The sequence below is a fragment of the Tauraco erythrolophus genome, chromosome 2 (genome assembly GCF_009769465.1).
Source record: "Tauraco erythrolophus isolate bTauEry1 chromosome 2, bTauEry1.pri, whole genome shotgun sequence".
In the NCBI taxonomy this organism is placed as follows: domain Eukaryota; kingdom Metazoa; phylum Chordata; class Aves; order Musophagiformes; family Musophagidae; genus Tauraco; species Tauraco erythrolophus.
Window position 1 is genome coordinate 86,468,699 of NC_141466.1, and position 22,811 is coordinate 86,491,509.

Here is a 22,811-nt window from a genome sequence, read left to right on the forward strand (position 1 = left end):
ACTACTGCTAGATCCCAGCACCTGAAAAAATAATGTGGTGGGTCTTCAGATAGGCATACCACTTGACTTGGAAAACCACCACGTTACTTTGATCCCAAGAAAGCCAACAATAACAACATGGTGCTTCTACTAAATATTGAGCCTGTTAGAGTGACAATGATGATAGCTTACTAAAACGCTACAGAAAGGAGTGTTTGTTGCTGGGGAAAACCATGGAGGTAAAATTGGAAGATTTTGATATACACAAGAATCAGCACCTGACTATAAAGAAAGACACATAAGGAAATTATGAGAACGAAAGGAAAGCACAGGAAGAAGTAAAAGGATAGTAATAGGGAATGGCTGAGCAACACAGCAGTGAAGCTGACAAACAGCAAACAATTATGAAAACTAGTGGATCGTGGCAAGAGGATATCCTGTTCTCACAAACAAGGGAAAGTCATGAAAGGCAACAACAAAAGTAATAAACTCCAAATAAGGCTATATTTACTGTCAGTGCCTGTGATTAGCTATGAATTTTTTTTTTTTCCTTTTAAGGCAAGCTCATTCAGTGTATTATATCTTCTTAATAGTGTACAGTTTTCTCTATTTACATGTGCTCTCCAGTCAAAGATCATTATCAGTGATTACACACAAAGCAACTCCTAGTGTGTTTACTAAATTAATCCTGTATTGTAATAAGGTGTAAGTGAAAGTTTAGGGAAGTGGAGCAACCTCAAATCAGTGATGATGATCTGATACCTTGATGACTAGCTATTGGCACATTTGAGTGTGGATATAGCTGAAGATTCTGTCTTCTGAAAGCCACACGTTTTAAGACATGAGTCATCTAAACATTCATATTATTCATATGGTAAAGAGTTTCTGTATTTTGATTCCTAATTAAATTTCTTTAAACCATATCTAAATCCTAAGTGCAATGGAGAAAAATTTGCAGTTGTCTTAACTGTTCACTTGAAACAGTTTTTCAAACAGTTCAGAACATTACACACAAACTATTTAAAATACATAAATACATTATATACTTTTCTTTCGATTTTCATTTATCTTTTCTCAAGAATTTCAATTGTTTTCTTTCATCTTTTTCTTCCCAGAAGACTTATTGACGGGGCAGACATGAAAGATACAACTCACACATGGTTTGCAGTAAGCATCTTTTGTATGCTGTTCAAAATGAAAATGAGACAGCATCTTTATTTCATGACAACCCTCCAAAATGACTGAAATCTTTATGTCTTGCATGGCAATAAGAGAATACTCTAAAACTAACTAAATAAATCCAAGATTTATTTCTGCAGACCTAGAAAAATGGAGAGTAGTAGCACAGAAAGTTGCGAACTATCATCAGTCTGACCTACAAGCAATTCTAATACTTTTTTTTTAAAAAAAAAGTGTTAATGTTGATATATTATACCAAATGTGCTTGTACTTTTTTATTCAGTCACAAGAAATATCCAAGACAGGCAAGACAGAGTAACCTTACTGGTGCACTGCACACTTTGGGTGCTGTGCTGGTTTTTAGCCATCCTTAATGCCTAAAAATATTCTGAATTATTACATAAGCAACGGGAATTCTCCAGAAATAAAATAAGTACACTGCAGTTTTCTGTCTTCACAAGCAGACACCTTGAAGGATACAGTTAAGCATTTATTACTACGCTGACACATCAATAAACATTTCAAGACCTGTAATATAAGGATTAAGTGGAATCGTTTTAAAAATATTATTACATGCATATTTTAACCATATGACTATTTTCAAGCTCCATTCCACTCAATGTTTAAAACACACATATGATGTAAATCCAGTCCAAACCAAAAATAACTAATTCCCTACAGGCAACATTAACTTTCAATAATATAATTAAATGAAGGAGATAGGATAAGTTCCTGAATTTCATAGCATAAAAATCCTGTGATATTTCTAATGCCTTACAATATTTCAAGAAAAAAAATACAATTGAGTCATACTTCATAGAAAATAATTCAGTTTTAAGTCAGTATTACTGTAAAGAAACCTTCAATGTCAAACATTTATAATGTAAAATTACAATGAAAAATTAGAAAACATACCTGTTGCCTGTTACTGGGCATGTATGGAAGCATTGTTGATACATGAAACATTAACTCATAATCTTTATAGGTAGTATAGAGGGAATGAGTTCCTGTTGAATCAGCTGAAAATGAATTTAACCAAAAGAAGGTCAGTAAAATAGAAGATTCATGCTACTTTTCAGGACAGTACTCTTTGCATGCCAAGATTTAAATCTACGAATGCAATTTAAAACTTTTTTCAATGGAACAAACAGCTTGCATCAGCTAAAGATCTACTCATTAGTTTCATGCTATGACGTAGAAGGGTCCTGCAAAAAATTGCCCAAAGAGTTTCTGTCTATGAGGCCTAAATGATCTAATTTTGAATATATTGACATTTCATGAAAAAAAGGACAAACAGTTGACCATAATTTTATATATTTTCATTATTGAAAATGTTAATAAGAACAATAGGAAATCCCATACTTTACCAAAAAAAACCTGACAATGTTACTTCAAATCTGACATTAAAACACATACCACAGATTAGACATTTTTAAAACACAAAATATGTACATAATACATTGTAGTACAATATCAAATAATGGGAATTTTCAGATCTTTTAAAGTTATTAAAAATACATTTAATATATGAGAAGATAATATTTTTATTTCTTTATTTAGGAAGTTTTATTAATAGAGTTATCATTTCAGAACATTTTCAGCAAGCTAGATGAGTTTTACTCTGTAGTCATAAATTAATCCTTTTCATTCACCGTCTTTAATACGTATGGATTTTTTTAGTAAGTACAATTAACTTCAAAGCAGGAGGTTGGGAACACCCTATTGAGTCAAGATAGCTATCAATTTTTCTTCTCTTTTTCCATGTTCACCCATTTTTTTTATTTAATTTTATACTATTTACAGCAATAAACAGTCTCCACCACTTTCATCTACACACTGTTTAAGGTTTTTGGATTTTGTTTTGTTTTAAATAGTAACTGTATTCCAAAAAGAAATTGACTATGTTAGTTCATCTCTTAAAAGTCGATAAACATACACTTAAGTGTAAAATTCAACAGTATCTATATTGAAAATATTTATGCGTGTATATAATTTTGAACATATTCATGCTACAACTGGCTTAATCAGTTGTGTTTGTACAATAATAAAGTTAACTTCATTTATTAATATTCATAAAATATAAATTACAGTTACATAAGAAACAGGAAGCCTAATTTCCACTGAAGTTTCTTACTTTAATGTTGCTGAAAAAGGCAAAAATTGCATACCTCTATTTTAAAATCTCTGTTGAAAATATAAATCCACTATAACCTTTCCACAGCATTTTAGAAAGACAGAGTTTTCAAGAGATAGAAGAAGGAAATAAATTATAGTTTGATATACAAATATCTGCCTAAACTACACTGATTTTAGCAACCCTACTCCCTGACTCCTTTTGCAATTAGGACAGCTGACTTGAATTTGACCAAAGACATATTCTGTACCATATTGCATCATGCTCTGCAGTAAAACTAGAGCAGTGGGAGTTTTTCAATGGCAGCTGTTGCTCAGAGACGGGCTGAGCATCGGTCTGCTGATGGGAGGTGGCAAGTGACTGCTTTTGCATTACTTGTTTGGGGGAGGGAGTTGTTGGTTGGTTGATTGTTGTGGTGGGCTGGTTTTGGAGGGGGATTTTTGACTTTTTTGGGGGGCAGGGGAGTGGGGCAGTGTGTGTTGGGTTTTCCCTTTTTTTTCTTCACTTATTAAACTATCTTAATCTCAACTCATAAGTTTTTCTTGGTTTTGCCCTTCTGATTTCCTCCTCCATCCTGTTGCAGGGTGAGTGAGCAAGTAAATGGGTAGGGGCTTACCTGCTGGGCAGGTCAACCTATCACAACATTCTACAGTCTATATTCCATAAGAAATGGGCCCATTTATTTCTTATCAAAATATTACATAAACAGACCAAATTTAAAAAAAAAGAAAAACACAAACAACCCACAACAAACCACCAACAAACTTTTTAAAGAAGAAATCCACAACAAGTCAAACATTTAAGAATAGAAAAACTTAATAAATGCGAATCCTACAAAAACTGAGAAAAAACATTACTGAAACATTATGCATACCAAAAATGTAGCTACTACAGATGAAATTACAACACTATTCTGAACCTGCAGGCAATCAGGTCAATGTATTATCCAATTATAAATACGACACACAGTAATACTTGTTGTGCCGTTATATTAAGAAAACAAATATAACACAAAAAAGATTATAATTAAGTCAGTATTTTACATTTAATATAAAACTGAAGACTATATCTTTGTGAACTCTCTTAATTTCATTCTGTTTGTTGCAAACTATAAGAACATATTACGGCAGGACAATATCATTAATGGCACACAGCATTAGTAAAACATTAAAATTATGTTACTGAATGATACATACACAATGCCAATCAGCAATGTACATTCATACTGATGTACAGCAATACAGAAATTGAATTTGCTTGACAGACTAGCACAAAATTTCATATATAAAAATTACTAGGTGATATTTGGTCATGCTCTGATTGGGAAAAAAAAAAGCAAAACCAATACATTCCTTACTCCTTTGAATTTTTCTTCCCTATTTATCAATTCATCCCAGAAGCCTGACCTCTATAGCAACAATAAACATCTCTACACATTAATTTGAAAAATGAGTTATTATTCTGTACTGAAATAGGAAGCAATAGTCTCTATCAAGCCTGAATTATTAAAGTGAAACAAGTATGGATTTAAGCAAAGAGGCAATAATGTTAATAAAAATAAATGTGGTGCTTACGCAGGTTGACAGGGCTACGGAATTGCAGCTTTCTCACCTTGTAAGTCATAAATTAGAATCCGTCCTAGGATTCAGCTCACTTTTTTCACCATTTCTCACCACTATTAGAGATGCAGAACGTGAAAGATTTGAGAAAAATCTTTGTGAAAGATTGTGAAATGAATTGCAAAGTTGGTCTCCCTTCATCGCAAAACCATGAGGTTTTATCACCAACTTCACATATCTCATTTTCCTGATGGTGACTGGGCTATGGACAATTCATCTGCACTGGGTACCAACCACAATGTACACGCACTAGACATTTCCAAAAATTACAATACAAATCATTTAAGTCTTTTTCCTAATGCTGTGCAGGAGACGACAGTCCATCAGGGCATTACCAGTTTAATAACAGAAGATAAATCCTTTTATGGCTATTATGGCTATGACACTGATTAGAATTCAAATGTATCATCTAAAAAAAAAATCCCGATGGATTTCAGTTAAATGAAGATTGATGTTGAAGTAGCAAAAACACACAAGAGATTCCTAAAAACTGGACTAGATCAGGTGGATAAGTGGCAGGAGGAATAGAGAAGCATACAAGAGGACTTATCAGTTCTTAGATCTCTGATTATCTGAAAGGCAAAATCTCCCTTGCAAGAAAAGAAATCTTCCCTTAAGTTTTTAAGTACATCTTTCTAGCTTCCTTCTTGGCAGCTTCTCTCTAACAGTTCAAGGAACTTTCCAATTTGATTAGAAGAGTGAGCAGAATACACACACAGTAGCAGGATTTAATAGTTTCAAAAGGTTCATATTTCATAGTTTCACTATGAAAAATATTCCTTTTCTGTTATATGCAGGGTATGTACAGTATATAAAAAAATTTCTATTTTCAGGATGTAACATACAAGCTACGGCCAAAATAAGGATACAAATCGAATCATATGGTTTGAGTTGGAGGATACAAATCGAATCATATGGTTTGAGTTGGAAGGGACCTTTAAAGGTCATCTAGTCCAAACACCCTGCAGTGAACAGGGCATCTTCAACTAGATCAGGCTGCTCAGAGTCCCATCCAACCTGACCTTGAATGTTTCCAGGGATGGGGCATCTACCATCTCTCTGGGCAACCTGTTCCAGTGTTTCACCACCATTATCCTAAAAAAAATGTCTTCGTTATTTCTAGTCTTTATATCTAAAAAAATAGTATGTTACATAAAGTAGATGAATACCTAGATATCCTTAGATCACAGCTCATAGTGACCACTTGTCAAACTCCTGTTAAAACTACATTAAGCTAAGAATGAGTTAAGTTAAATTTAAGGGCAGTGAAAAGAAGTGCTCAAAGAAGCATGTTAACGTATCATTAACTTTTAACAACAATACTTCACTTCCTATTTTTTTGCAATGAAACCCAACAAAATACAATTAAATTATTATACTATTATACTTAGAGAAATTGAAAGACCTAAGGAAATTATGGTAGTAACACCGTGGTCAGGTAAATGAATGTTTATCAGCTGCTGAACGATAACATGCTTATTGTGCATGTGTGAGAAACTCGAAAACTGAAGAAAGCTTGATTGCTCCTCAAATATAAATATCAATATGTATGTTCATCAAAAAGAAACACAAAAGATAAGCTGAAATAAGGAAAACGGTCCCTTGTCATGACTCCACATTTTGAAATACATATATCGCGTTTTGCCTTTTTAAGCATAAGATGTTAAAGCGTAGCTGGGAAATTCTGAAATATATAAAAAATATCACACACATAGTATGATTTTAACTCAGTGCAAACAAATGAAATAAGTTGCTTTGATTTTCAGTTCTACTAATGCCACAGAAAAAGTAAATAACCTTTCAGACAAGGTGTGATACATGCTCTTATATGTTTCATCTGCCTCACTTACCATATAATCTTACTAATAAAAACACAAAGTCAAGAGCATGAAAAGACAAACCAGGATTTACAGAAGATCAACTGGCTATAGTTTCTACCATAGGTCAGAAACATAACTTACTTTTATTATCTAGCTGAGCCCTGTATTTACCAAATCCTTTTAGCCGTACTCTCTGGCCCAGCAGATCAAGGAACTCTTCAAAAGCTGGTCCTGCCATCTCATTGTTATACATTTCTTCCTCTGTGCTTTGGCCTGCTTTGCAGTAAAGGATACCAATCTTATGTTGAAAACTCAGCTGAAATTAAAAAAAATAAAATAAAGGTAAGAACAAATTACAGAAGCAAAGGAAAGTAAATACTAGAACAACTATTAACAATTAAAATATTAACACCATTATAACCCCTGGCAGAACTTACCTGAAAGTGAAAAAATAAGTGTTTTGATTTGGGAAATTAAGTCACATGGAAAAAAACAAGAAAACTCCTCCAAATATCTTAAAAGAAAACAGGACTGTCACTAACCAAATACAGGTAAAGCAGTACATAAAGACTTTTCACTTAGTTATGGAAGTGCACTCTACTGCATGTTACAGTATGAGAACTTTAACTGGCAATTTTTGGATAACTGTTGTCTTTCTCAGATTCAAAACAAGGTGAGCTTATTTTACTTTATTTCTACCCTTTAAAGTTCAGTGCAGTTCAGTTAAAGCAGGCCCTCAGAACAGTAGTTTCTGTTATATGTAACGTCTTGCCCTACACAAAATTGTCCATTGTTAAAAATTATTCCCCGTTTTCAAAAGTATGCTTCAAGTTAGAAATCAGCTTGCAGCTAAATAGCTTTGTTGTACAAACTAGAGTCTCAATTCTAGAATATTAGAAAAAGAAATTACTTCTATAAAAAAGTATAAAAACTACAAAAATTTAAGTATAAAAAGAGATTATCACTTCTTGAGCAGAGTACTGTCTGGTTTTCTTAGCTTTTATGCATGCATAAGATGACAAAAAGGAAACCTCCATGTGAATGGATAGTCCTATTATTCTTAACTGACAACTTTTAGAGCTTCACAAACTGACAGAGACTATCAGTCCCACCAGATTCCCTTAAGACATTTCTCTATATTTACTACTCAACTCGCCAGCTGTAGACTTCTCTTAACCAAACGTCAGGTATGCAAAGACTGTCTACATGCCTATTAGAGCAAAGGTGACAAGAACAGTCCGCTCCACCTTAGTCATATGTAACACACAGTCTGCCACGTTAAGTATATTGTAAAGCTCAAATCCATATACATGCTACTGAATCGATGTTTTACCACAGCAATTTTGAGGAAAAGCTACAAGATGAGAATACTAAAAGGTTGAGTTAAGAAAACATAACATACATGAATGAAGAAAGTGTCAAAAATACCATTCCAGACTTCAAATAACCCTTAACCTTCCCTCTTCAAGAAATGCTGCATTTCTCCATTGCAAAGGGAGAGTTGTATATGAGGCAGTTGCCAACAGTCAATTAAAAAAAATGCCACAAAACCAAACCAAAACAGAAATCCACTACCCAAATCCTCATAATCACTGGAGAAATAAAATCGTTCACTATGCTTTTTCTAACCTAGTCTTCTATGTTTTCACAATGCTACTGCTTTTTTAAGCTAGTATTCTTTCTTTGTCTCCCATGCAATTCAAGATTTAACTTGATAGTATTCTTGGTTTAACTATTTACTATTAACTTCATGCACAACCAACACATAAAAAACCCCGAAGATGCTCAAGTTAATGAAGAATTTTGAAGGCCATAGATGGAATCATTGACACTAAGAATCTCATGCCTGAAAGGTAAACGTATTAAAATGAAGTAACAAGGAAATGCTAGACTATTAAAGTCAATAACAAAACACTTCATAACATCACCTGGGCCTGGATTTCTTTTCTTAACTATGAAGTTAAGCTTATCAGTGGGACAATTTCTTCTGATTTTAACTAGTACAAACAGGCCCAACTCAGCGATTTCAGTACATCTATATTCACAGCAATGCACACTACAGAATCTGATCTACTGGTGAGGAAAACCTGCAGCACAGCAGGAATAAGAGTAATATATGCCAGCAGCCGTCCCGCCTCTCTGGTGCAGGGGTGAGCCCTTGTGGAAGATACTCTGGCAGGAGGCCATTAACCAGGAAGCAGTTAAGAACAAAGAACAGGCTTAGTATGGACAGGAATGAGGAACGATGCTGCAATAAGGTTTCACCTGGGCAGCATAGAACACAGAAGCTTTAGGAGCTGTGCCAAATTTTGATGTGAAATGGGAGGGATGAACATCCAAAATAAAAGCAGATTCTGGGTTATGGATGCACTGTAGGAGGTGCCTGAATCAGACTGCTGAACTCTGGAGCAGGGCAGTTAAGATACCAGCTTGCTCTTGTCATTTCCTTTTGACTGGTGTTAGATATTATCCATCCAGAGTGCTTCCTGGTTTGATCCTCATTTTGAAGCACTGCCTGGAGAGAGTTAGGTATTTATCAAAAGGTTCCAGATTGCACACTGGTGACTTTTATTCAGTGGAAAGCTAGCATGAACATTTCACGGAGGAAACTGGTCATGTAAACATTAGATTACAGGAAAGAGTACTGTTACTTGACACTCTCCAGCAGAGATCTCAAATGACTGAGCACACTGCCACCGCTATCCCAGCTCTATGTCAAATAGTTTGGCTTAAACCACAGGGAATTTGAGTGAATTTCCTTGACTTCACACTAGAATTGAGAAGTGGAGAAGTTAAATGCTAACTGAACCACCACCAACAGGGGCAACAACTGACAGTAAAGTAGCACCTGGGAAAAATACTCAGTCTAGAAATATACAGTCATACTCTTTCGTTCTTTCTGAGGACATCAGTCATTCCTGAATTTGTCAGTGAATATCAATATAATTCCAAATAGGAGTGAAGTATACCTCTATGTTTCTAAACAACCAACCATCTCATGGTTTAAACATTGTCCTAGGAGACACTGAAGAGGAAGATCTGAAACTCCCCAGCCCAAGGAAGGAATTAATCCTGGGTTTTCACTTCATGGACAAGTACTGTAAACACTATGCAATTATCTACAAATTTGATTCTACCAATACCACTATTCCTAAACAAGGTAGCAGCTGCAAGCTCATTTGCAGTAATCTCAACCTCCTACCCATGTGCTAGGAGCACTCATGACTGAAATTAAAAGACTTAAGCAAAAGAACTCTCATACTAAGATCATGGGGACTGTGCAGAAGCAGAAATCGAGGTACCCTTAGAACGTCAATGCCTAAGAAAGATGTAACTAAAGGAGCTTTGACAGGATCTTCTTATGTGGTTCATTTAACAGGCATGCAAAACTATCAGAATATTTAAAATTGATAAAGTTTGGCAGTTTTGAAGTGGTACCGCATGCTTATTCAAGTATTTTAAAAGTAAATAATTACAGATGTGGTTCTGATTTCATGATTTCTAAATTAGAAATTTTACGTTTATTATAACACTGAGAAAAATTTAATAATGAGACATTAGAAAATAATTTCTAAACCCTTTAGCTACTTGGATATATGATACGCATTACAGGTGTATAGCAGTCCTTCCTGACCCAAAATGACTATATTCTAGCAAGAATCACTCACTACTGAATCTTGTCATCTTCTTGTATGGTACAGATTCTTTATCATGTAACAACAACAACTTGCTGACTTCCATCACGTGAAAATTTAGTTTTTCTGGCAAGGAACCTCAAGAGATTAGATACTCAATAGCCACTAAATGGCTCTGCAATCAGAGCTCCTAATTTCTTTGGGCTTTTTGTAAACTTCAGCCTTTGGCTTAGAAAGAAGTGAACATTTCCAGAGGGATGTGAGTGGAACCAAAAAGCATAATATACAATAAACAACCATTAGCACAAATGGGGAAAGGGAACTAGGGGAAAATTAGAGAGAAGTTAAAAAAAAGGAAAAAAAAATCCTGTCCAAATTATAGTTAAACAGTTGATTTTTCTTGTACATCTATAGCCAAATCTAATGCTGATCATCATATGCCAGAATAAATTGGGGAAATGCAGATTATTTATATATTCAAATTAGGTCAACCATCCAATTTGCGTCTACTTTCAACTGTCAATTTAAAGACCAAGTTTTAGCCACACATTTCCTCTATAATCCAGACTACATTTCACTGAATACTACGAAACAGTTAGAAAATGAAATCAAAACACCGAAACAGTCTTCAATCTGCTGCAGAACTATGCAAACATTTAATACACTGTTATGCAAAATGAATATTATTCTGGTGACAGTATTAATCCTCTAGATCATGATTCATATTTTGAAATTCATGACACTTCAGTCAGTCATCACCTTTAGTTGCCAAGCATAACTCTTTTTATATTTACTTGATTAATAGACTGAAAGCATCAAGTACATAAGAGGATTAAAAGCCTAAATGGATATCATGCCAGTTCTATGCACAGCTTTCTGTGTATGTTCAAGTAATTATCTCATAATAAGCAGCACATAAGCTACATTAATATTGCATTTTGCCAGGTGACAGTCCATTTCACAACAGGCTTGAATTTTCAGAATTGATCACCCAAAATAAAAAGAAGAGCTATGTACTGCTCTCTCTCAAAATTAGGAGTTGATGATTAAAGAACTAATTTGGTTAGTTCAATGGACAATCTCCATTTCCAATTTCTGGGAAATACTTACAGTGAGTTTAAGAAATATTCAGGCCAAATAAATAAATGCCTAGAACATACTACCCCTCTGAGCAGCGAATATTATTTATTGAATCAACTTAAAGTCACTCTGGAGCTCAAATAGGAAAGACAGATAGCAACAGTACATCAGGAACTCTTAGATTCAGAGCTGAGTGCTTCTGACTTCTCTTTATTGTTTTTTCAGAAGAACTGATGAACACAGGAAAAAATAAGGACATTTGGCAAAACTAATATTCAATTAATTTTGAGTTTGAGTTCTTTGAGTTTTTCCTCAAAGACTACAGTGAACAAAAGTAGTAAAATATACATACAACACCAGCTTAACAATCCACTCAAAAAAGCAATTCTCTTCCTCTGTCTACAATTACTTGGTTTTAGCAATTGTTACAGCCACAAGAGAAGACAGAAGAATTCTGGTAGATATCACTAATGTTAGACACAATCACTACCTTCAAAACTGAATGAGCATTAAAAATTAATTATACTAGCATCATAATCAACTGGATCTATTGGCTGATTCAATTTCAACAGACAGATACTGACTTTTGCCTTGAAAGCACAATCTTCACTTTAAATAAATATTTTTTTTAAATATGATTTTAAAAATTGATTTAAAAGCCTTAACAAGTCTATCCTTGACAAAATAGGCAGAAGCTATAAATTTCATCACTAGCTTTGAATGAAGCAGATTCACTTTGCTGAGTCAAATAAGCCTCACCATTTTCTCTCCAAATTTAAGCCGTATGAATATTTCATTGCCATGCAGTTAATTCTTAGTCTCAATCACAATTTCAGTTGTTTGAAACCAAAAGCATTCTATTCTAGCAAGACTACTGCAATTTAATCAGAAAACGTTATTGTAAAAAACAATTCAAAATTTTACATGTAGAGACTTAATACGTTATATCCTTTTGCCTCTTTACCGATACACAGTATTAATAAAATGTTAAATGTATTTTCATTTGCATTCAGCATTTGTACACATTAAAGTGCAAACACAGATTGTGCAAATCACTTTTTACTGACATTAAAAGTTTAATTACAATCTTTCTCTCACTCACTTATCTAAAGAGAATCTCCATAGACCAATAATTCTTTTTCGCTAAGCTGCAACATATTTTACAAATAATTTGCTTAGAAAAGTAAACCTCATTCTGTCAACAAAAATACACAAGTATCTTCAAAACCAAAAAAAGTCAATGTTTTGCATTACAGATCCATGTTTATTAACATTGCCTGCAAAATACTTCAGATTTTTTTTTAATAAACTGTCATGTGCTACATACCCCTTGTTCATCCAGTTTAAGCAGCTGTTCAGGTACTTTGGGTGAGTTGGAAGCTTGCCTCAGGCACTGAATGCTCAGCTCTGGTATTACATACTCTAGTACCTCTTTGAGAGGCAGACCTCTTGCCGTGCCGTGCCGAGCAGTGGATGGTATAGCATCTTCTAAAATTGCTCCTCTAAGTGTAGTAAGCTGCAGTAAAGGTAAAATACACAAAACATTTTTACTTCTAATACTACAATGACTTTTAAAGATATAAACTTCAGAGTTTAGCAAAAGCCTGGAAGAAAGAATGGGAAGAAAAAGATCACTATTTTTGATTTTTTTAAATGATAAAAAGATTACTAAATAACTTTTAAAAAGGACACTTACTGTCTCAGTGACAAATACATTTTTTTTGTTTCAAGAAATTCACTGATGATCTTATTAACTTATTCTAATTCATAAGACTATTACTATTTTTTTGGAAACAAGTATTTAAAACACCAGGAAAACTAAAAATTGTTAATTTTAATGCCGTGCTACCCTAGCAGACAGTAGTTGAATGTGAGGTTGGACAGGCGAGGTAAGCCACAGCTAATGGCACCTTCATTACACCCATCCACCTATTTTTCAAACCATGCTGCTTTATCTTCCTTGGATTTGGCAAAAAGAGCCATTTCTTAGAAGTGAGTCAGCTGAATCACCTCTCCACATATACATACAGACTCACTCCTTTTTTGGTAATAAAAGAAATACCTAGGCTAAAAAAATTCTTACACTTTTCTGTTTCTATATCTGTTTGTAAAAATCACATGAGCCCAGAGATATCAAGAGGTCTAGCTAACGCTCCTCTACGTCCTAATCACAACAAAAAGCAATAGTCCTAAGGATTATCAAAATTTATAGTTGCTTGCTACAATGATAACATTGTGTGTTTTCATACAAATCAAAGCTAGTTGCTGTGATAAAGAAGAAATTAGTTTTGCAAGATACTAATTTGCTTGAAATAGCAGTTGAGACATGTCCTTCACAACGATCACGTGAGCTATTCTTCCAAATAAGACAATTGTTTTTATCATCATATTAATATTCCTTCCACAAATCATGTATATATAAGTATATAAAAACATCTCACAAAAAAGCTTCTAAGAAAGTATTTTGAAACAAACCACAAAAATACAAATAAGCCATAGTACTAGCTTTCATATTTTTCCCCTCTCTTTTTCCCTACATTTCTTAATCTTTTCTTTCTATCACTAGAAATTTAACATCAAGTAGCTTGATCCAAACTTATCTTCAGCTTTGTTCTTATTATCTGGTCCCTTGTTTGCCCCTTACAGTTCACTTCAGCCAACTTACCTCCTTTAAGGTGCAGGCTCAAAAAGAGAAAAATTTTATGCAGTACAGAAGAGGAAAACTTTGTTCCAGGATCAACTATATTTACTAGCAACACAAGAAACATTGCTTTCCCACTAACTGATTTACTTTCAAAGTTAGCAACATATCCACAGACAAACAACTAGTATCCTAAGCTCTAAGATAATTTTTTAATTCCTTTGCAGAATTACTGAAAGACCATTACCTCACTTGTCCTGAAAACTATACGATAGTTAAACTGAGATCCTTCTTTCTCCTTCGCATCTTCAACCTTCTCCCTCCGTATGCTGACTGCTACAGGTCCAAGATTTTCATCTATTCCAAAGTAGTTCTGATGCTCTTTTGAATAAGAGTGAATGAAGAAAGAAGAGAATAATAAAGTATGAGTCTCCTAGAAAATGCTCATCAAATTGCATTAAAAATTTCTGTGGCAAGAAAAAATTATTATTTTTAATTGAGCTATGAGATCTGTAAATAATATTGCTTGTGCTCTTCTGAGCTGCACAATAAGTACATAAATCACAAAATGCTAATTTTGATGAGTAGAATGGTCACTCATATCACATATCTCAAATTACTGCTACTACTATGAAAAAATAATTTTTTGTATTTCTTGTTACTATGAAATTAATCATTTTGCTGATGCCGTAAGAAACTACTTTGGAGAAACTATATCTATATAAAGTCTTCAACAAAAGCTAAGTCTTCAAACAAATAAGGTGCTATGTAGCCTCTTTGATTTCCTTCAGTTTATTCAAATTCTTATTTAAAGCAGCAACCTAGTTTTAACAAGTGAAAACTGAGGCTCGTAACTCTTCAGTCTTTGATGAATAGTTAAATTCATCCTTGAGCCAATCGGCCCACTCTGAGAGAGTAAAGCACTACCAACAGAGGAGGAAGATCAAGTTAGAGCCTATTTAAGCAGACTAGACACGCTCAAGTCCGTGGGACCAAACAGGATATATGTTGAGAGAACTAGCCAATGTCACTGCAAGGCCACTCTATCACCTATCAAAGGTCATAGCGAGTGGTAACACTCACCTTTAAAAAGGGCAAGAAAGAAGATCTGGGAAGCTATAGGCAAGTCTCCATAAACCTTAGTTCCCAGGGAGATTAAGGAACAAATTCTCATGGTAGACATTTCCAGGCGCATGAAGAACAAAAAGATGCTTGGAAACAGCCAGCATTGATTTACCAAATGCAAATCATCGATGACCAACCCAGTTGCTTTCTACAATGAGATGACTGGCTTAATGGATGAGGAGCGAGCAATGAACGTCACCTACTTGTACTTCAGCAATGCTTTGTACACAGTCTCCCATACTATCTGTGTAGCTAAACCAAAAAGATGTGGTTTGGACATGCAAATTACAAGGTGGAGATAAACTGGCTGGACAGCTGGCATAAAAGGACTATGATCAGTAATACCAATTCTAATTAGTAACCAGTTACTAAAAGGTTTATTGAAATTTGATAGAGGAGCTGTTACTGTTTAATATTTTTTAAGTTACCTAAATGATGGAATGAAATGCATCTTCAACAAATTCATGTACATGAACAAGCTGAAGGAGAACAGCTCAAGTATTGGAAGTTAGAGATGTAGTTGCGTGCAACAGATGAAGGGGAAGAACCAGCAGACTTTTAACAAATAAATAATGTGTGCATAGGGCAGATACTGAAATGCATAAACCTTGCAATATTTTATAAAAGCGAGCAAAGGAGGTTAACTCATTCAGGTAGAGTCCCATAGCTGTAGGGTGTCCGTGCTTCACTTCCCACTCTCCACCTGAAGGCAGCTGCTGCCCAGATGGGACAGCTGAGCTGCATCTGAAGCAACTCCTAAACTTCTGAAGAATTCAACCCGACATGTTAAAACGAACTGTCCAGTTGACAATCTGAAGACCAACACAGACCTGTATCTAGAACAGAGCAAGCTCATCCAACAGCACAGGCTGGGAGCCAACTGCCTCAGGAGCAGCTCTGTGGAAAAGGACTGGGGACCCTGGTGAGCAACAGGCTACACAGCAGCCAGCAGAACCCTCCGCAGAGGGGAAGGCTAACCACACTGTAGGTTGCACTAGCAAGAACAGACCAGCAGGTCAGGAGAAGACATTTTTCCTTTGTTTGGCACTTTTGAGGCCACATAAGGAACAGTGTCCTGTTCTGGACAGAGTGGGATAAGGCCACGACAATCAGGCAGTTGGAACATATAACGGATGAGGAGAGGCTGAAGGAGATGTGCTTGTGCAGCCTGGAGAAGAGCAGGTTCAGGGGGGAAACAATTGCTGGATCCTGCTAGCTGATAGGGGGTTATAGAGAAGGGAGAGCCAGCCTCTTCTCCAAGGTACAGACACAAGGGACTAGATGCAACCATCACAAGATGCAGCCCCTCATTCAGAGGAATCAAACACAGGAACAGGTTGCCAGGAGAGTTTGTGAAATCTCCATACTTACAGATGGTCAAAAGCTAAAAGGACAGCTAAAGCGGAATAGGTTCTGAGCAACCTATTCAGAACCTACCTTTAAAGGCAGCTTTAAACAGGGAATTAGACTGGATGACCTCCAGAAATATCTTCCAATCCAATCTATGCTACAATTCTATATTTTAATTAACAATGAAGTAATAGAATAATTTCTCCTTTTAAAATTGTCTGGATTGAAAAACACTTCACTAGTATTTTTGAGCTAATTTGATACTTTTTTCTTTTTATAATGTATTTATAGAGATGCGTAAGGAAGTTTTTGCAAAATGTCTGTCACTGAGAAGTCATCCATACTCTCAGAACAGATATAAAAACATAAAGTTATCTCTACATAAATGACAGTCTTATTTGTCAAATCAAGTTTAAATTAAGTTTCCAGTAGCCTTTCAAAAATTTATCTATAAAGTATGTTGGTGGTTACAGTCTATCTCCCAGTGGAGAGAAAATGAGCAACAGGGCATTACAACTAGCATCCGTTTTTTTGGAAGGAGCACCTGGGATCAAAGGAGCACAGACAATGAATTATTCGTTCATGCTTACCAACTACATTCCTTCCCCCAGCCTGAGCACTCTACCTGCATGGATAAATTATATCTCATGGATTTCCCCGTGTTAAATTAAAACTTTGAGCCTTAATGAGCAAATTTATCAAATGGAACAGGATTTTACAGACCAGGAAAGTGAGGGAGATTCAGAGGCCAAACACTTTCAGCAACATAAAAACTCCTCACAGCTGCATATTCAGGCTTTGACAAATGGTAAAATTCTCAGTTAGGGTTTCTATAGCCTTCCATTTTGATGTCAATCTAGAAAAAGCTATTACACAGTTACTAGATTTCTGGGCTGCAGTATTACTGAGCAGAAAAATGCAAGCTTGGCAGATATCTGCTTATTTCTTGTACAATATGAAAGACACAACACCAAAGACATTACTTATGTACATTTAAAATAAAATAGATAAAACGGTTTCAAGAATGGGAATTAAAGAGGCTGAAGTAAATTAAAGAATAGCATGGCTACTGATATTCTGGGATTTGGGGAAAACATTTTTAATTCAAGGTGCTTTTTTAAAAAAATCTCATAAAGTACAAACTCATTAAGCTCATTTAAATGTATTTATGTTGATTTAAAAGGATCAACTGGAGCCAAGAGAAGAAAATAAGTGCTGTTTTCTAGTTGTTTAAAGAGAGATGGTAAAATATTACTCATTTTTTACTTTTTCATTTTGAAGAATAATTGTTAACATTTCTTCTAATACAAAAGTCTTACTTACACAAACTGCGTTAATACCAAAAGCTTGCTAAGTCTGTACATTTCTTCTAGAACACTTTTTAAGTTTCATATCAGTAGTCAGATACAATAACATACTAAGAAATGGTTGCAAGCATCCCTCAAATAAAAAGCATAGTAGTAATAGTCAAGCCTCAAGGTATTATGAGGATAATTGCAAAAGGGGAAAAGGACAAATCAAGGATAAAAAAAGCATATTTCAATTATCCTTTTTTAAAATCAACATAATTTTTTTCCCTTCTCACTCTTTTTTATCACTCAAAAATATAGTTCATTAAAGGACACCATTAATAAATCAAAATCAGGATATAAAATGAAATATTTCAGCTTTTGTAAACCTTAAGTGAAAACTGAGAATATATTTTCCATAAACATTAACATATTTTACATCAGTCATGTTGGATTTGATTTTAACAATAGTTACAAAGCTTATAAATATGCAATATAAAACTACAGCTCATTTCAGAAGACACTGAATTCCAACTCTCATTTCTTGAAAGGGAATGGAATAATTAGTGCTACACATGCCAGGGTGTTTCTTTCATGCATCTTAAAACAGAAATAAAACTTGTATGCTGACAAGTGCCAATTATAAAACTGTGAACTAAATCAAATATTCAGAAAGTTATTTCTTTTTCATCGATATCTTGTCAAAGACAAAGAAAATTGGTGGCATTAAATACGTCTCTATATACAAGTGACTATTGTTTGCTAAATTTTTATTTCATCCTTCCACAATTATTTTGCTAAATTCAACTGTGCTATTAAATCTACAATTCAATGAACAATCAGCTAGGAGACCTCACTGTCATGGAAGAGCATCAAGTAAGACTCAGTACGCATATAAATGTCACCTTTTCTTATATGAGAGAGAAGCACAGCAGCAAGACATTTTGATGCCCAAGGCAAAATGCCTGTTTTATTTCCTCTATGGACAATAAACTTTGCTTAGGCGAGAACTGTGTTCAGCTGGAAGTAATCTGGAGATTCCTTACATGCTTGATTCCTTGAGATAATAGGTATAGAAAATAAAGTTTTCGGTTCCATCAACATGTTTGCCCTGACTCACTATCTGTCTTGTAAGAGCCATTCAATACAGATTTCTCTCATGTAGCTTCTGTTATAGCTCTATAGAAAGATAATGTGGAACAGGGTATGGCTTATATATCATTGTGGAGGTGAGAGGGTAACAATTTATTACTGGATATGAAATGCATCACATCATATTTACTTTTGAAGAACTCTACATGTAGAACAATTAGTAACAAGGACAATAACAATTCAAGTTTCCTAGTATTATACTATGTGGGATAAAACTCTCAGATACTATTTCTCAACTTTTTAATACTACATTAATATAAACATACCTTACTTTTAGTCAAGAGATCATATATACATAATACCAGAACAGAAGTTAATCAAAACTAATTACATTGGCATCAACTTTCCAGAAAGGTCATTAGGTTTGCTTATGGTATGTTATTTAAAATGTTTGAGTACTCTTTGTTTTTTCTTTTTTTAATCTCTCTGATCAAAGATTTTTCTTCAGGAAAGATGTTCATCCCTTCAGATCCTGTAACTCATCCATGATAACAGCATTTCACAAGCAAGTCCTCTTTCATTTGGCTTAATCCTTGTCTTTTTTTTTTTCCTATCCTGCCACCATCTTTGTCCATTGACAATTTTAATTTAATTTCCATCTATGCCAATCATTTCTTCTCTGTCCCTCAAAATATATGCTACCTTTTTGCTACAAGTTTCCTTTCATTCTCTTCCACTCTGACTCCCTCAACACTTTTTGACCCTTTACAACCTGCCCAGCTTAAAAGCCATTTTGAACCTCTGAATTTACTGCCCATTGCTTGCTTAGCTCTAGGTCTTTTTCTTCCTCTTCCATGACAGATCAGATTCTTTTCTTCCTTGCCTTTTATATGCAGTGTTTTTACAGCCAATATGTTCTAGGTGTCTACCATATTGTGAAAACAAGCGCTGTACTACATCCTCTTTCGAGTTCCTTGAAAAGAGTTACAGGAGAAAGAAGTACAGTACAGTGCTTATTTCTTGCTGTTCAAATATAGTTAGAAAGCAGAGGAAATGATTTCAGGAAGACTCGGGCAGTAACAAACAGTCGTTTAAGGACAGAAGCAGGTTTTTTTTTTTTTCTTTTCTATTAATAACAGCAAAAAGACTGAGCTGTAATTCATAACATAGAAAGGACAGAGATAGATATTTGGGGGCTCTCCCCACAAAAACAGAGATTTCACACACATTGCACAATGCAGTATTAAATATAGACAGCCAAAGTAGATGACAAAGCAGAAACAGTTTCTCTGAACAATGATTCAAGCCAAGATAATTACTCTGTGGAGAGGAGTACCCTGGCACTTTGCAGTGTGAATATATCCTAAAAGAATAGGGTAAAACACTAGAAGAAAGGCATAAAACAACCTCCTTCACGCTGAAAAACTAAATATCATCAGAAGCTCTCTGTTTAAGGAGTATGCATATGCACATACAATATCAAAGACCCCAAGAGACATCTGAAGACAGCAGAATCTAGAGGAAGGAAGTCAGAAGCCTCAACAATAAAACCTTTTCTTTTGGAGGCACCTTCAGAAGCCTCAATAATAAAACCTTCTCTTTTGGAGGCACCTTTTAGGAAATAATGATTTCCACTCTTGGTATCAGTATTTCCAATGCATTTACTGGATACAATGTAGTCTTTTCCTCCTGCCCACCAAGAAAGTTTGGTTCAGATAAGTTAGTTTACAGACTAAACAACCCCCACACTTAGTGAACTTACACAAGTATTGCATAACTTTATATATAACCCACAGGTTGTTGAATATCCCTCAGAGAGCAAGAATAACAGGCTTAATTTTAGTAAAAAGTTTCAGAGTCACCTGTAATACTTAGATCTCTTTATAAAGAAGAGGGAAAACAAAATAATCCTTACTAAGCAACTTAAATCTAATGCATGAATCTCTCATTATAGTTGCATTAGAAAAATTTACCTTTTCCGTAGAAGAACTTGCGGTAATAATAGGCTCCAAGATCAATGTGTTCTATGATGTAACGCTTCACTTTCTCTCTGTGAATGGACTGGTTTTCTCTTGGTACTTCCAGTACTGAAACACCAGCATTTGTGCAATGGGAACTCAGAGAGGACTCAAAAGAACAACTTTCACCTGATGAAAAAGATGCTGAATTTGCCCTAGAAAGTGCAATCCGTCTATCTCCTTCCCCACCAGTTTCATTCCTGAAGTAAGGGCAACTCAATACTAAATCATTGCTTTTCCCATCACCCTCATCAGCATCTAAATTCTCTTTTGAATTGAGGTCCTCTTTGCTTCCCAAAGGAGATTCACAGTTTCCCGTTTGGCCTGCTGGCATCTGAGTTTGTGACGCAGCTGAAGCCCCAGTGGTTATATTTTTCCTTTTTCCTACATTTACTCTGGTAGCCATTGCCTCATTTATGTTAAACAAAACGCTCTGAACATCATAATGTGCAAAACATTTCTGACAGTTCCAAGAACGAACATTTCTGTCAAGTCTATCATCCAGATCAGACGAAAACTTAAAAGTTTCGTGCTCACTTTTAACTGTCCGCAATTTTCTAAATAGAGATGTTTCTACTGCTTCTGATTTTAGTCTCCTCTTGAAAGATTTCTCCCTGTCTCGACCCATAAGTAGGGCACTATCCATATAATCCAAGCCAGAAATCCTGACAAATTCTCCCCTGGAAATCTGCGCAGCAGCATGAAGACTTGGAGAAACTGTAGGATCACAGTGGAAAAACTCAGAAAATCCAAACGGAGCAAGGGTTTTATTTTCAAAATTTTCCACTCGGTATCCTCTTAGCATCGCAAAAAAGTTTTCTCCAGACAAGCCTTGTCTATCAATTGAAGAGGTACTGCCATATTCTCTGTGAAGAGCTGCTCCTGTATTTGGGTTAACGGCATTCTGGTCTAACACGTCTTCAGCATCAATATCACTTATTGTCACATCACTGTTGCTTCTTTGCCGTATGGGATGAAGTCCCCTTTGAGGGGAATGAACAAAAAGATCTCCAATCGAATATTTTCCCTCCGTAAACTCCAATTCTAGCTCTTCTTGCTGTCCTTCACTTTGGTCATTTTGTCCATTTGGAAGTACTGAGCCAACACTTTCAAAACTGGTTGGAGGTCTGTTTTCCCAAGCAGCTTTACTGAGCTCTTTGGAGCAATCCTTTTTAGGAGGCCATTCAGATACCCTTGCTCGAACACCCATTTTAGGCACAGCTGGTGTACCATTTGTTTGATTATTTTCAGTTTTGGTAGATGCATTTGAAGAAACAGGAGGACCCATGCTACCATTCAAAGCTTTAAGTTTTCTAGCAAAATAATCGTCAGATTGCATGCTTCTTGAAGACTCTCTGAACTTGGAGGAAGTTCTGCTAATCTTGTGCTTATCTTCTTGCAAAGACCTTTGATCACTCATGTCCACTCAGTGGGAGGGGAACCACTACTATTGCATAAATTTACCGGTGCTTTTGTTATTACATTGCCTTTTACGGGCCAATAAACAGAAATATAAAAATACAGCTGCAGTCTTCCCAGAGGTGCAAGCAGAAACCTCAGTGTACCATTTTCGTACAACTTCTGTCAGGAGAACAATCTTAAAACATTTCCTTCAGTTCAGATGCATTCAGTTCAGTATTAATCCAGACAAATTTCTTCTATCTGTTCATAAAAAAAAAAACAGAGAAAGTGTATTAAAATGTTTATAGTCAATAACAGTAAGCTTTCAATGTTGCTTGTATATACATAACATCTCATGAAATTGGAACTAACAACACTTGCTTTGCATGGTTTTCTATCCTGTGCCTCCTTAAAACCCAGCAAATGCAATAATCTCAGTTTCCTCTGTG

At 35.1% G+C, this 22,811-nt stretch overlaps 1 protein-coding gene across 4 annotated transcripts in view; it reads right to left on the minus strand.

The window, feature by feature from the left end:
• Positions 1 to 22,381, minus strand: part of SIPA1L2 (signal induced proliferation associated 1 like 2) — an 86,077-nt gene extending 63,696 nt beyond the window's left edge. For all 4 annotated transcript variants that reach the window (XM_086627433.1, XM_009980611.2, XM_086627425.1 and 1 more), the window contains exons 1-5: positions 20,917 to 22,381; positions 14,335 to 14,468; positions 12,774 to 12,962; positions 6,873 to 7,047; positions 2,074 to 2,177 (exon numbers count right to left, since the gene is read on the minus strand). In XM_086627433.1, the coding sequence (XP_086483559.1) occupies positions 2,074 to 2,177; positions 6,873 to 7,047; positions 12,774 to 12,962; positions 14,335 to 14,468; positions 20,917 to 22,381 (2,067 nt within the window). The remainder of the gene's footprint in view (positions 1 to 2,073; positions 2,178 to 6,872; positions 7,048 to 12,773; positions 12,963 to 14,334; positions 14,469 to 20,916) is intronic.
• Between the last annotated feature and the right edge of the window lie 430 nt (positions 22,382 to 22,811).